General features: G+C 50.4%; 1 protein-coding gene across 1 annotated transcript; it reads right to left on the bottom strand.

Annotated features, from left to right (window-relative positions):
* Positions 1–283: 283 nt before the first annotated feature.
* Positions 284–12,816, bottom strand: CCDC105 (coiled-coil domain containing 105). Its single transcript, NM_001302413.1, is given in 7 exon segments — positions 284–689; positions 1,652–1,765; positions 1,860–1,955; positions 2,052–2,218; positions 2,913–3,111; positions 9,774–9,878; positions 12,149–12,816. Coding segments are annotated over 7 exon segments (1,500 nt in total). The 5' UTR covers positions 12,719–12,816; the 3' UTR covers positions 284–440.
* Between the last annotated feature and the right edge of the window lie 54 nt (positions 12,817–12,870).

The raw sequence follows: 12,870 nt of genomic DNA, 5'->3' as shown, positions 1-12,870 counted from the left end.
CCGCCTGCTTCCGCCTCCCAAAGTGCTGGGATTACAGGCGTGAGCCACCGCACCCCGCCTACAACCACCATTTGAAGTGGGTGCTGTCATGCTCCTCATTTTACAGGTTGGAGAGACCAAGGCCAGAGAGGGACAGTGACTTGTCCAAGGCCACACAGCTTGAAACTGGGAAGCTGGAATTTAAATCCCAGCCATCTGGCACCCAAATCCATCCTATTAACTACCAGGATATGCGCTTATAACGTGTCCTAGGGTAAGTGGTTGACATACAGTAGGTGCCTAATACATGATAATTATTGTTATTTTTAATTATAATTATCCTAGAGGGTGCTTGGAGGGAGGGTGCATCAGGGGAGAGGGAGGGCCGTGGGGCTGTGTCTGCTCTCCGAGGTCCCAGCCAGCATCCAATCAGCTGGCTGGGGCGGGGGACGCTGGGGTCACTAGGGGTCCGCGCTGCTCTTGCTGCGCGGCGGCGGCGTGCGCGGGTCCCAGTCCTTAACCAGGCGCTGCGCCTGCTCATAGCACACGTGCGGTTGCCGCTGGCGCAGGCGCAGGCGCACCACGTTGCCGTCCACCTCATGCCCGATGTTCTTGCAGTTGAGGCCCCAGGTGAGGTTCTTGTGCGTGGCGAGCAGCTCGTCCAGGTTCTTTTCCAGGTACGTGATGTGGCACTGCAGCTTGTCGGTGCCCTGGATAGGGAGCAGGGCAGACCCGTGAGCCAGAGCAGATGGCTACCTGGCGTGGGCAGGCACACCTGCCCCAGGTGTGTGTGTAAGGAACACAGCTGAGGAGGGGAACACATCTGAATGGGCCAGGTGTGCCTGGAAAAAAAAAAAAAAAAACCGCGACAGGGCAGGCTGAGGGAGGGGAATGCATCTAGTCAAGATGTGTAGGAAGGATCCTCCTTAGGAAGGGTGCTTAATAATAACAGCTCAGGGCCGGACGCGGTGGCTCACACCTGTAATCCCAGCACTTTGGGAGGCCGAGGCGGGCGGATCACCTGAGGTCAGGAGTTCAAGACTAGCCTGGCCAACATAGCAGAACTCTGTCTCTACTAAAAATACAAAAATTAGCCGGGTGTGGTGGCACGCACCTGTAATCCCAGCTACTCAGGAGGCTGAGGCAGGAGAATCGCTTGAACCCGGGAGGTGAAGGTTGCAGTGAGCCAAGATTGCACCACTGCACTCCAGCCTGGGCGACAGAGCGAGAGTCTGTCTCAAATAATAATAACAATAATAGTTAATAATAATAATAACAGCTGGGCAGCTTTAAGGGTATTCTATGCAGGTGCCAGGCTACACACCTTTCATGCATGAACTCATCTGTCCTCACCACCACCATTTGAAGTGGGTGCTGACGTGCTCCTCATTTTACAGGTTAGAGAGACTAAGGCCAGAGCTGGACAGTGAGGGTGTGTGTGAGGGGGGAGGACAGGGGTTGAGGGGACTTATTTGAACCAGTACCCACTGAAGCCCCCGCCAGTACCCACTTCAGTACCCACTGAAGCCCCCGCCTCCCCACTTCGTGGCAGGAGTTGAAGGACAGGCCGACTTGGGTGAGCGGGGGATCATACCTGGTCCAGATGTGCTTGAGGAAGGAGCCTTACCATTGGCGGGGCTGCGCCTAGAGGGGTACGGGGGAGGGGGTTTACCTGTGCGAGGCGCGCAGCCTCCGGGAGTTGGGTGCCCACGTGTCTCTGGTACATGCGAACCAGGGGTCTGTCCAGCTTTTCTGCGGTCTCCAGGTGAACTTTCGACAGAGGACCCTGGTGGGGTGCGGTGTGCAAGCGCATTGAAACCCAGCCTCCACCCACCGGCACCCCTGCCTCCACCCCCGAAGGCTCTCACCCCGAACCGTACCTTGATGAGACCGTGGGTGGTGTACAACTCTTGGTTATATTTCGTACACCGGAGGATAGTTCCCCTCATCAGTCCTAACGTCATATTTAATCTTTCCTGGGGGCAGGGAAGCGCAGGGGGATCACGCTGGCTCCCAGTCCCCGTCTCCTCCCCTGTCCCACCCTGGCCCGCAGCCGCAGGTAATGCGCTCACCTTCAGCTCCAAGGTCTCGCTCGCCTTCTGCGCCAGCGAGGCACACACACGGTCGCTTATCTGCAGCTGTTGCTCCCGGACGTCCACCTCGTTCTTTGCCATTTCCACCAGGGTGTCCTTGGACTCGACCAACAACCGCTTGGCTTCGTTTAGCGCCAAGGCGCACGCTGCAAATGCCCAGGATGCGCGTGGGGGTGCCAAGTCCTCCGTTCCCAGAGCCCCTGTCCCTCTCTCTATTCTCAGGTGGTGGTGGGCCCTGGGCGAGGGGGTTTTATTGAGGAACTGGGTGAAAGTCCAGGGGGCGCGGGGGATAGTGTAAGAAGCGTCTTGGGTTGGTTTCCTTAGAAGCAGAGCCTGTAACCTGTAATTCCAGCACTTTGGGAGGCTGAGGCGGGTGGATCACCTGAGGTCAGGAGTTCGAGACCAGCCTGGCCAACATGGTGAAACACCCGCCTCTACTAAAAATACAAAAATTAGCCGGGCGTGGTGGTGGGCACCTGTAATCCCAGCTGCTCAGGAGGCCGAGGCAGGAGAATCACTTGAACCTGGGAGGCGGAGGTTGCAGTGAGCTGAGATCAGGCCATTGCACTCCAGCCTGGGTGACAGAGCAAGACTCCATCTCAAAGGAAAAAAAAAAAAAAGCAGAGCCTGTGAATGACTGAGTCCTCAGCGAGTGTGGGCAGGAGAGTGCAGGGGGAAAAGCTGAGTGACAATGTGTGCTCAGCATGATAGGCTTTCAGTCCTCCCATTGACTCTAGGGCTATTTCCCAGGAAAGGGACAGCTAAGTGGGCGACGGGCTGCACTGACAGTCAAGGGGATCTGGGTGGGCACCAATACGACCCAGTACAGTGGACTCCTACCTGGGTTATAGGTGCCCACTGGGTCTGGAGGAGGCGTTTTCTGACCCTGTGTGCGTGGAGTGGGGGCTCGGGAGAGGTTCACCCATGAGTGGCGTCTGGCCTGCTCCAGAACCTTGTCCAGAGGCTGGTTCATGAGGTCCACGGCTTGGAGCCGCTCCTTGAAGCAGAAGTTCAGAGTGTCTCGGCAGGAGGCCAGGGTCTGGTTGGGGAGGGGAGGAGAAGGCAGAGTGAGAACTGGGAGGTTGAGGGAAGTGGATGAAAGTGATTTCTCTGCTGCAGGCTTGAGCCTTATAGGCTGTAAAGCATTTCTACCTCTAAACGGAAACTGACCCTCTCATTTTTTTTTTTTTTTTGAGACAAAATCTTGCTCTGTCATCCAGGCTGGAGTGCAGTGGTGCCACCATAGCTCTCTAGAGCCTCAACATCCTGGGCTCAAGTAATCCTCCTGCCTAAGCCTCCGGAGTAGCTGGGACTACAGGAGTAAAGCACCATGCCTTGCTATTTTTAAAACTTTTTGTGAAGAAGGGGGTCTGACTATGTTGTCTAGGCTGGTCTTGAACTCCTGGCTTCAAGCTATCCTCCTCCTTTGACCTTCCAAAGTGTTGGAATTACAGGTGTGAGGCAGTGTGCCTAATTTTTTTTTTTTTTTTGATACTGGTAAAGGTTTTTACTTATGGGTATATATATATTATTTTTTCTTTTGAGACACATGTTGCACAGGTTGTAGTGCAGTGGTGGAATCGTAACTCACTTCAGCCTCAACCTCCTGGGCTCAAGCGATCCTCTTGCCTCAGCCTCCTGAGACAGCTAATTTGTATTATTTATTTATTTTTTTGTAAAGACAGGGTCTCACTATGTTGCCTAGGCTGGTCTCAAACTCCTAGGCTCAAGCAATCTTCCTGCCTCAGCCTCCCAAAGTTTTAGGATTGCAGGCATGAGCCACTGTGCCTGGCCTGGAAATATTTTTTGATTTAACTTATTTCCCCAATATTCCAGATAAATATTTTCTTTCACGAAATCTTTTTTAGGAGAGACATGTCTACATCTTATGAAAAAATGATTCTTTTTCCTCCTTTGACTCACATCACACCACCCCTCAAGGTTTACTTTATTATTTTACTTAAATTTTTGTTTTTAATTGAAAAATAATAATTGTATATATTTATGGCATGCAATGTGATGCTTTGATTTGTGTATGCAATGTGGAAGGATGTTATCAAGCTAATTAACATATCCATTTTCTCACATACTTATCATTTTTTTGTAGTAAGTTCATTTAAAACGTATTCTTTTCCACTTAATTTTCCCAGCTTTATTGAGGTATAATTGATAAATAAAAATTGTATTTATTTAAAGTGTACAACTTGATGTTTTGACCTATGAACACACTGTGAAAAAATCACTGCATTCAGGCTGGGTGTGGTGGCTCATGCCTGTAATTCCAGCACTTTGGGAGGCCAAGATGGGAGGACCGCTTGAGCCTAGGAGTTCAAGACCAGCCTGGGCCACATGGTGAAACTCCATCTCTACAAAAAAGCAAAAAATTACCAAGGTGTGATGATTCACGTCTGTAATCCCAGCTACTCAGGAGGCTGAGGTGGGAGGGTCATCTGAGCCCAGGAGGTTGAGGCTGCAGTGAGCCATGATTGCACCACTGCACTGTAGCCTGGGCAACAGAGTGAGATCCTGTCTCAAAACAAAAACAAAAACAACCATGAACAGTACAGTTTCCTCAATAGCCATTACAGATAAACACATGGATGAGTTGGTGGTGCTGAATAGATATTCCTGCAAAAGCGGCTTTTAGAGAAGGGAAGGTGTGTTAAGGTATGGGAACGTGGAAATAAGGGTCAAGGGTCAGGCAATTCTGCTTACATTTTTCCCAGGTGATGGGTGTTCACTTGGATGTCAGGTAATCCAGGGAAGTTATATATATATATATTTTGAGATAGGGTCTCACTCAGTCTCCCAGGCTGGAGTGCAGTGGCATGATCACAGCTCACAGCAGCCTGGACGTCCTGTGCTCAAGCGATCCTCCCACCTCAGCCTCCCAAGTAGCTGGGACACCAGACACATGCCACCACACTGGCTAATTATTTTTTTAAATTTTTGTAGGGACGCGGTCTTACTATGTTGTCCAGGCTTGTCTCAAACTCCTGGGCTCAAGCGATCCACCCACCTTGGGCTCTCAAAATGCTGGAATTACAGGCGCGAGCTGCTGTGCCCAGCTAGAGAAATGTCTTAAAATCACTTTTTTATTCACAAAGTTGTCTTCTGTTTATGGCACTGAGCATAATAATCAGGTAAAAGTGAGTCTGCTCACTTCTAGACAGATCATGCAATGGTGCAATCTTGGCTCACTGAAACCTCCGTCTCCCGGGTTCAAAGGATTCTCCTGCTTCGGCCTCATGAGTAGCTAGGATTACAGGCATGTGCCATCACACCCAGCTAATTTTTGTATTTTTTAGTAGAGACAGGGTTTTGCTATGTTGGCCAGGCTGGTCTCAAACTTCTCACCTCAGGTGATCCACCTGCCTCAGCCTCCCAAAGTGCTGGGATATGGATTGGTTCTGAGAAATTGGTTTCCTTCCTCACTTCATTCTTGACCCTTTCCTGTTCTTTTATTTTGAGACAGGGCCATGCTATGTTGCTCAGGCTAGTCTTGAACTCCTGGGCTCAAGTGATCCTCCTGCCTCAGCCTCCCAAAGTATTGGAATTACAGGTGTGAGCCACCACACCCGGCCCCTTTCCAGCTCTTGTTTGTGTTCTTGGGAAGAAGCAATTTCTAAGTTGAAGCTCAGACATCTGCTACCTCCTTACCCAGTTCAGAAGCCTTCAGTGACTCTTTGGGGGTGGGGTGAGGGGAGCAGTAAGAGACAGCAACAGCTTCCCTGTGCTGGGTGTCAATTGCTTGGTTTCTGTGCCTGGCTCTGTTCTGGCACCCTGAGAAAGAAGCCTGTCTCATGCATTTCCCCACTGTAACATGGAGAGCTGGCACTCACTGTATCCACATCTTGATCTTCCTGTGTCACCCCCTTGATTCTCAACTGGCACTCATGCCATCCCCACCTCTAGCCTTGAAGTCTCCCTTCCTCTGCTCTGATCAATATTAAGAGACTGCTATTCTCTGAGTTCCCCACTCCCACCAGGCTGTATCTCATCTGGACAGCATCCCGCCATCGAAATCTTACTTCCTCCACAATAAAATGAAGCATATCATATTCCTTTAATATTTGCAATTATTTGAGAGTTATATCAAAACAAGTCATTTGCACATGTATACAGCGTTATAAACACTCTCCATCAAGATATAAAATATTTCCATCATGCCATACATTTCTCTGGCTCCCCTTTCCTCTGTCCCTCCCTGACCCCCTCTAGTAAGCTGACTTGGAGACTAGTTTTACCTGTTTTAGTCCTTCCTTCCTTCATTCATTTATAGAATCTTGCTCTGTCTCCCAGGTTGGATTGCAGTGGCATGATCCTGGCTCACTGTGGCCTCAAACTCCTGGGCTCAAGAGATCCTCTCAGCTCAGCCTCCTAAATAGCTAGCACTACAGGTGCATGCTATTTTTAAACATTTTTGTAGAGATGATATCTTGCTATGCTGTGCAAGCTGGCCTCAAATTCCTGGCCTCAAACTCCTGGCCTCAAGCAACTCTCCTGCTTGGGCCTCCCAAAGTGCTGGGATAACAGATGTGAGCCACTGCACCCAGCCGAGTTTTGCCTGTTGTTAAGGAGTTGATAAATTTCCATCCTATGGATGGCAGACCTGTTTTTGTAAGTAAAATTTTATTGAAACACAGTCATGCCCATTCATATGCATATCATTTCTCGTTGTTTCCATGGCACACTGGCCAAGTTGAGTAGTTGTGACAGAAACTGCACAGCACACAAGGCTGAAAGCATTTACTAACTGTCCCTTGAGGAAAACCCTTGCTGAATCTAAAACTTCATATAAATGGAATCCTACAGAGTGTACACTTTATGTCCAGCTTCTTTCTCTGAATATGATATCTTTGGGATTTATTCATTTGGTTAAAAAGCGGACTTAAAAAGTCTTTTGTTCATGAATTCAAATATTAATTAAACCCCTACTGATGCCAGGCGATGTGCCAGGTGGTGGGGATACAGTGACCAGCAAGACAGCAGTCCAGGCCGGGCGCAGTGGCTCACGCCTGTAATCCTAGCACTTTGGGAGGCCGAGGCAGGTGGGTCACGAGGTCAGGAGTTTGAGACCAGCCTGGCGCACATGGTGAAACCACGTCTCTACTAAAAATACAAAAATTAGCCAGGTGTGCTGGCAGGCACCTGTAATCCCAGCTACTCGGGAGGCTGAGGTCGGAGAATTGCTTGAACTCGGAAGGCAGAGGTTGCAGTAAGCTGCGATCACGCCACGCCACTGCACTCCAGCCTGGGCAATAGAGCCAACTCAAAAAAAAAAAAAAAAAAAAAAAAAAAAGGACAGCTGTCCAGTTCAGCACCACGGACAGCGTTCCACCAGTCCCTGAGTCTCCTACCTCGTCCACACCCTCGACCCTCAGCCTGTCCCTTCTTCTCCCCTCCTCCCCACCCCCGAGTCAACACATCCTTACTGAGTTTTCCTACATGAAATATAATTTAGTACTGTATCTGCCTTCAAGGTCCAATGCTTATTCAAATGCAGTTTAGCTGAGGAGCCTGCCTGGAGTCAACATGAGCAAGTTGACATATGCAGATAAGATGCAGTGGACTAGAGAAATGGGTATCTAGAGGGGCATGTAGATCAAGAGAGGTGGGCTTTTTATTGTAGTAAAATAAATATGACATAACATGTTTCTATTTTAACCTTGCTAAGTGTACAGTTTAGTGGCATTAAGTGTATTTGTACAACCATCATCTCCAGTAAGCCGACTTGGAGATTAATTTTACCTGTTCTGTTCCTTCCCTCCTTCCTTCATTCATTTATATAGAATCTTGCTCTGTCTTCCAGGCTGGATTGCAATCCACCTCCAGAATTTTTCATCATCCCAACAGATCTGTACCCATGAAAGAATAATTCTCCCTTTGTTCACTGGTGACAATGAGCCAAGAGAGAAGGAAATGTTGATGATGCAGGAGAAGGGTGGAAGGGTGGAATTATAGGATTGACAGAGGAAAAATGAGAGAGGTTCCCTTTGGTGGTTTTCATTGAAATCACCGTAGAGCAAGGAAGGCACAGGGAGCTGGAGAGGACTAAAGGAAGAGAAGTTATGAAATCACTTGCCCAGCAGGTCAGCAAGTCTTCTAGAGACTTAAGGCGAGGTATCTGGGAAAGGTTTGAGTGCCAATTTGAGGTTTGACTTCATGATTTTAAGTTGAAACAAATCTGATTGGTGGTAAGTATTTTTCTCCAGCAATATTCAGACTAGGTCCTGCCAAGCAGCCTGTCTCTGTTTCTATCTATATCTGTCCTTTCCCACCTCTCTCTCTCACTCTCACAGAGACAGTGTCTTCCTCTATTACCCAGACTGGAGTGCAGAGGTATGATCATGGCTCACTGCAGCCTTGAACTCCTGGATTCAAGCAATCCTCCTCCCTCAGCCTCCTGAATAGGGACTGCAGGCACTTGCAACTGTGCCTGGCTAGTTTCATTTTATTTTAAAATATAGATGAGGGCTTGCTATGTTGCTCAGACTGGTCTTGAACTTCTGGCCTCAAGAAGCAATCCTCCTGCCTTGGCCTCCCAAAGTACTGAGATTATGGGCATGATCCATTTCCCTCTTTATAGCCCTTTGCTCCCACGTCCATCCTCAGGGGCTTCTCCCTTCTCTGCCTCCGACTTCCTGGAAGGATATTTCAGGAATCATCAGATTTAAAGGAATATGACAGCGGCCAGAAGATATGCAGTATTCCGGTTCAGCACCACGGACAGCGTTTCAGCAGCCCCCTGAGTCTCCTGCCTCATCCACACCCTCGTCCCCCAGCCTGTCCCTTCTTCTCCCCTCCTCCCCACTCCCCAGTCAACACAACCTTACTGAGCTTTGCTACATGAAATATAATTTAGTACTATATCTGCCTTCAAGGTCCAATGCTTTTTTAAATGTAGTGTAGCTGAGGAGATCTATACATAAAAGCAAGGAAAGTTCAACAACAATAAAAGACTTGACAGTTCAATCTCACAATAGGAAATAAAACAAGTTCCCAGCCTGTATTTTCTTTGAATGCCTTTAGAATGTTAACTCTTCAAGGACAAGGCTAGTTCTTTCTCAGTCACCACTTTATCTATGATGCCAAGCCTGGTGCCTGGGAATCAGGTACCAGATTAGTATTTATCAAAAGGATGAGTCGAAAGCACACAAATTGCCAGCGAACCTTAACAGGTCCAAAAGGCCCCCTGAAGTCTGGCTGCTCTTCCCCCTTCATTTGTGCCCTCATGAAGAAGTTCTCATTGCAAGTGCGAAGGATGCAGCGAGAGATCAAGTCTGGCTGAAGCTGGAGCACGTGTTAGAGTGCAAAGAGCTAGACTCTAGTCACTTGGGCTGAAACCACAGCGCTTTCACTGATGGCTTTGCTTATTAGGTGAGGTCTCTCTCTGGGTCTCAATTTCCCCATCTCTATTGAGGAAATCATAGTTTCTGCCTCACAGGATAGCCTTAAGGAGTGGATTCAATGACTGCGCAGGGTTTGGTACAGAGTGGGTGTTCGTTGTTATTCTGAGACCCAACGTCATCTCCCATGACCTCCCTTTTTCCATTTCACAAAGCGAAATGCAGTGAATATCTGGTCAGTGTGGCTTGAAGGAACTGCTATTGTGACAGTCCCCAGGTCAGAGTGGTTTGTCCATTAGGCAGCCAGGGATCCCCCTCCAGCCCCCGTAACTTGTCCACAGGCACCCCTAACCTTGAGTAGGACCTCTGATTTTTCCATATCTCTCTCCATTTTCCTCTTCATGCTTTTCAGCTCCTCTTTCTCCCATGTAAGCATACTGTCAGCTTTGTCAGGGACCTAGAAAACAAGGAGAGAATCCCTCATATCGTTAAGAAAGGGCTGGGAAGAGATTCCTCTTTCCAGGGTGGTAGAGGGTTTGCCAGCCTCATAAACTCTGAGTTTGAAGGATGAAGTTGAGGGTACTCTCATCCTTTGGGTGGGGTGTCTCACTCTTCGAGAAGGTTTGATCTTTTCAGTGGGCTCTCTGACTTGGCGGGTCTTGCTCTCTGGAGCTTGAGGTTGGGGGCGTCTCTCTTTTACAGATAGGAGCCCAGGGGGCTGAGATGAAGGTGTCTCAACTTGGGGGAGGGTTGTTCTCACCCCCTGAGGCTGGGAGCTGGGCACCCCTTCCTCAGTGATGGTCTTATCTCCTCTCCCTGGCTACAGGTGGAGGGATCATATCATACGGATGATGAGGGTTTACCTTTTTGGAGTCTTAATATTTGGATCTGGGGGCTGAGGGTAGGAATCCCATTCTGTGGGTGGGGTCTCATCTCTCCCCCGGGAGGCAGGAATTTTTGTACCTTTTGGGGTGGGGATTTGAGATTTCACTTTAAGGGGAAGATTTCACCAGGACTGGTACTAGAAGTCTTACTCTTTCTCCCTGGATGGGAGCTTAACCTTTGGGTGTGAGGGTTGGGAGTCTGAAGTCTCTCTCTGTAGGGAGGACTTCTTCCTTTCACCACAGACGAGGCCTGGGGGTGGAGATTTTCACTTCCTGAAGCCAGGGGAATTGGGTTTTATTTAACATTCTGGGGGGAGTTTCACCTGGGTTGGGACCAGGGTATCAGCTGCTCTCCTCAGCTGGGAGTTGGGAGTGTGTTTTCACTAGGACTGGGGCACTGAGGGTCTCACACCTATGGAAGGGTCTTACCCTCTGGGCCTAGGGTCTAGGTGGATGATTTTATGCCTGGGCTGAGGGCTGTGGGTTTTACTTTTTGGGGAGATTTTCAAGGAGTCTGAATCAGGGGCTGCACCCTCTCTCCCTGGCTGGGAGATTTGGATAATTTTCTCCTCTGGGGCAGGGAAGCTGAGGATCTCATCTCCTTGGGCAGGGCTCACTCTTTGGGTCTTGGGGGCTTAGGCATCTCTTCCTGGGCCTGTATCCATCATCTTTTTTTGTTTGTTTGTTTTTGAGTCTCACTATCTCCTAGGCTGAAGTGTAGTGGCCCTATCATGTTTCACTACAGCCTTGAATTCCTGAGCTCAAACAATCCTGCTTCAGCCTCCTAAGTAGCTGGGACTAGAGGCATGCACCACCATGCCTGACTTTTTTTTTTAAACTTTGGTGCAGAGAGGGTCTTGCTGTGTTGTCCAGGCTGGCCTCAAACTCCTGGCCTCAAGCAATCCTCCTGCCTTGGTGTCCTGAAGTGCTGGGATTACAAGCACAAACTACCAAACTTGGCTAATTTACCTGCAATTTTTGGAGAGATGGGATCTCACTGTGTTGCCCATGCTGGGTTGCGGTTGGCCTGATTATAGCTTACTGCAGCCTCAAACTCTTGGGCTTAAGCAATCCTCCTGCCTCAGCCTCCAAGTAGCTGGGACCATAAGTGCATGCCACCATGCTGGGCCACTAAAAAAATTTTTTTTTTGTAGAGACGGGGTCTCACTATGTTGCTCAGGCTGGTCTCCAACTCCTGGCCTCAAGCGATCCTCCCGCATCGGCATCCCAAAATGCTGGGATTACAGGTGTGCACCAACACACCCAGCTAACTTTTTAAAATTTTTGGTAGAGACAGGTTCTCACCTGTCACCCAGGCTGGAACACAGTGGTGCCATCATAGTTCACTGCAACCTGGAAGGCCTGGACTCAAGCGGTCCTCCCACCTAGGCCTCCCAAAGTGCTGGAATTACAGGCGTGAGCTACTGCATCCGGCCCTCATCTTCTTGTGCCCTTACTCACCGGAGTTGGGTGTTCTCTCTATGGAAAGATTTTTTTTTTTTTTGAGATGGAGTTTTGCTCTTGTTGCCCAGGCTGGAGTGCAATGGCACGATCTCGGCTCACTGCAACCTCTGCCTCCCGGGTTCAAGTGATTCTCCTGCCTCAGCCTCCCAAGTAGCTGAGATTACAGGCATGCGCCACCAGGCCCGGCTAATTTTGTATTTTTAGTAGAGACGGGGGTTTCACCATGTTGGTCAGGCTGGTCTCGAATTCCTGACCTTAGGTGATCAACCAGCCTTGGCCTCCCAAAGTATGGAAAGGGTTTCCCTGGGGCTGGACACCGCATAGCGGAGGCCTCAGTCTTTGCAATTAGGCTGGGGTTGGGCGTGGGGGAGGGTCCCACCTTCTCAGACTTGGGCCTGTAGCCCCGCAGCTTGACGCTCTGCTGGTTAATAAGCAGACCCTTGCGCACTTCGCTGAGCCTGTGGTCGGTGACCTCGCGCTGGCGCAGCAGCTGTCGCATCCGCCCGTTAATCTGGTGCTGCGCGCGGCCGAGGCGGGCGGCGGTGAGGCGCGCTCCACGCGCGTGCGCGTGCACCACCTCGGTGGTCTGCAGGGCGCGCGCTTTGCGGTGCAAGGGTAGCGGCAGGCGGGCGTACCAGGCGGGCGGCTTCATCTTGCCCTTCCACAGCGTGACGCCCTCGCCTGGCGGCGGCTTCTCCAAGGTGCCGCCGCCTTTGATCATCTCCACGCGGAAGCGCCAGGGCTGGATGTAGGCGGCGCGGCCGAGGTGGTGGGCCACGTTCGGGTCCAGCACGCTGTCCTTGGGCTGCCACATGGTCACCGCCTCCTGCCCGCAGCGATCGGTCAGAATGTGCGCGGTCCTCGCCATGGCCTGAGCTGCCTCGCGCCATGCTGGGGCCCCAACGCGTGTGTCCTGGCTGCGCTCAGCCGGGGGTGCCAACACGCGCATGGTCCCTGCTTGGTCTCTCGGCCTGGCCGGGGACCCCTAGGCGGAGCGGAAGGGACCCCAAAGACACACAACTCTTTCCTGGCCTGTAGAGACAGTGTACTGAGAGCGCCCGTCACCATAGCGATGGGCGCAACAAGGAAGGTGGAATTCCA

Source organism: Pan troglodytes, chromosome 20, assembly GCF_028858775.2.
Source record: "Pan troglodytes isolate AG18354 chromosome 20, NHGRI_mPanTro3-v2.0_pri, whole genome shotgun sequence".
Taxonomy (NCBI): domain Eukaryota; kingdom Metazoa; phylum Chordata; class Mammalia; order Primates; family Hominidae; genus Pan; species Pan troglodytes.
The sequence above is the reverse complement of the archived record's forward strand: the minus strand, read 5'-3'. Positions and strand labels throughout refer to the sequence as shown.